The sequence below is a fragment of the Buceros rhinoceros genome, unplaced genomic scaffold (genome assembly GCF_000710305.1).
Source record: "Buceros rhinoceros silvestris isolate BGI_N320 unplaced genomic scaffold, ASM71030v1 scaffold14363, whole genome shotgun sequence".
In the NCBI taxonomy this organism is placed as follows: domain Eukaryota; kingdom Metazoa; phylum Chordata; class Aves; order Bucerotiformes; family Bucerotidae; genus Buceros; species Buceros rhinoceros.
In genome coordinates, this window is record NW_010403119.1 from 1 (window position 1) to 2,414 (window position 2,414).

Below are 2,414 nucleotides of genomic sequence, written 5' to 3' on the forward strand. Positions count from 1 at the left end.
CCTTCAACCCAAACCAGTCTGTGATTCTAGTGATACTTTAAAGCAAAAACAGAGTGAAGCCTTTTGCAATAACTGTTTTCCTCTTGGTTTTTTCCTTGCTGTAGTGGACCGTGAATGGGCAGCTCAGAGTTGGCTTTTTCACCACCAAACTCGTCCCGTCGGGCTCAGAGCTGACGTTCGATTACCAGTTCCAGAGATATGGGTATGTTTCAGCTCCCTCTGCTCCAGCTGCTGGAAGTGGGGGGTTCTGTGAGCAAGGGAAAACTCCTGCTCCACAACCATTACAAAGCCTCATCTGACAGAGCAGTTGTTAATGATCTTAGAATTCAACTATTAAAAAATTACCTGGGTAAAGTTTCTTCCATTTCTAACACAAGAGACTGGCAGAGCAATTTCCTGTTGATTTAATATGTCTTTTCCAGTGTCACTTTATTGCCTTTTTGTTCCACTTCATCCCTTCTCTCCCCAGTGAAAATTTCCCAGATAATCACCTTGACTGTTTCTTTCCTCCATCTAATTATTAATTACTGAAGCTCCAGACTTTGCAATACCTGTAAAAAAACGCCTCTTCTTTCCCACCCACCCCTGTTTTATGACTTTGCAGATACCTGCAGAGCTGTAAAACCCCCCAGGTACCATGTTCCCTGTTCCTGGCTGCTCCAGAAGGGCAGATGTGGAAGCTAAAAGCGTGGGCTTTGGCTCCCGTCTCTAAAACTAAGCGCAAGAGTTTTATGTTACTGCCTGTCCAGGTGTATGACAAAGTATTTCAGTCTCTTTGATGTGATCACCACTAAATAGTGTCTGATGGGCTTGAGGCAACATGTAATTAGGGGATTAATTGTAGATCCAGTTTATAATCCTCCAATTTTGTTTTTCTGAGTGCAGTCGTGTCTCTTCCTTTTCCTCCTGAATCAGAAAAATCCAAGCAGAAAAATCAGAAATGACTTCTCAGTTGCGTTATAAAACGATTTGGGCTAAAAGAGCCAGATTAATTCATGCAGTTTTCCATTCCTGGGGCAGGAGGGCAGGAGAGCAGAGCCTTGGCCCGTCTGCTCTTGCAGCGAGGCTTGTTTGGTTTCTAGACAGGGAGGAACATCTCTAAAGCTGGGAAATGTCATGGAATAGTCAGTCTACACACCCATAATTTTATTTTTATCGGTATATGGCTTGGTCAGGATTATCAGTGTTTCATTTTATGGGCCTGTTTGGTGGAGATTTGGTTTGCTGCTTTGGTTCTTTTTGATACGTGTCGTCTTGGCCAGCTGTGAGCTCTTGGTCATCCCTCCTGAGCTCAGGTTCAGCTTCAAGGAAGCTCCTGCAGTTGAGCTTCCCTGGTTCTTACCACTCGTACTGCAGAACTGCCGTCCCTCAGTGACTGTGCACATCCTATAACCCACCCATTCTCCTGAGCAATCGCCACATATTAAAAGTTATCGTAGGTCAAGTAGCAGATCCAGAGGTTTTGGAGAAATATTGCCTGAAAAATCCCATCTAAATCTCTCCTGCTCTGGATGTATATCTGTGCAGAAAACCCACCTTCACCTGAATCTTGCTGCTTCTACAAGTGCTCAGCTCATTCTTTATTCTGTTTCGAGCTATAAAACGTGGTCTTTTTCCTAATGGATCAATGAGCCTGATTACATATTCATTAGGAAAATGAATACATTGATTGTGGTGTGTGGTAAGAAACGGGCAGACCCAACACCCCCAACCTTTCCCTTCGTGGTTCTTGACCTACAAAGAGCCCGGAAGCGAAGCAGCCTTTGGGTTGCAGCTGAGGCAACGTGGCATCACAGTAGCGACGTCAGAAATAAAGAGTTGTTGGAATTTTCAGTGCGCAAATAGGCCTCGCCGTGCCGAGTGGTCCCTGTCCCTTCCTTCTGAGACTGCACTGAGTGAGGTGAAACAACTGGCTGTGGATGCAGTTGGTCTGTTACTAAACTGCTCCGTTCCTTGTGCCCCCCAACAGCAAAGAGGCGCAGAAATGTTTCTGTGGCTCGGCCAACTGCCGGGGTTACCTGGGCGGAGAGAACAGGGTCAGCATCCGAGCTGCCGGTGGGAAGATGAAGAAGGAGCGCTCCCGGAAGAAGGACTCGGTGAGTCTCCCTCTCCCTCTTCTCTGTGGTTTTAATTTATTTCTAAGAGAGCAGAAACCAAGGGCTGACCCTGGGCTTGATCACTTCAGCGTGAACCTTCAGGTCATCTTCTGTGATCAGTGACTCACGATGACCTCAAGGTTCAGTCTTTTCTATTACAAGGTCCAGAGCAGGGATGGTCCCCCTGTACTGGGGGCACTGGGGAGGATGCACCTCAAATCCTGCATTCAGTTTTGGCCCCTCACTCCGAGAAGGACTCTGAGGGGCTGGAGCGTGTCCAGAGAAGGACAACGGAGCTGGTGCAGGGGCTGGAGCCCA

At 47.1% G+C, this 2,414-nt stretch overlaps 1 protein-coding gene across 1 annotated transcript in view; it reads left to right on the plus strand.

Moving 5' to 3' along the window:
* Window positions 1-104: 104 nt before the first annotated feature.
* The window catches only part of LOC104490588 (histone-lysine N-methyltransferase SETD2-like), a gene marked incomplete at both ends in the record, with an annotated part of 8,936 nt that continues 6,626 nt past the window's right edge, over window positions 105-2,414 (plus strand). The window contains 2 exons of the mRNA XM_010132892.1: window positions 105-202; window positions 1,970-2,096. Of these exons, the coding sequence (XP_010131194.1) occupies window positions 105-202; window positions 1,970-2,096 (225 nt within the window). The remainder of the gene's footprint in view (window positions 203-1,969; window positions 2,097-2,414) is intronic.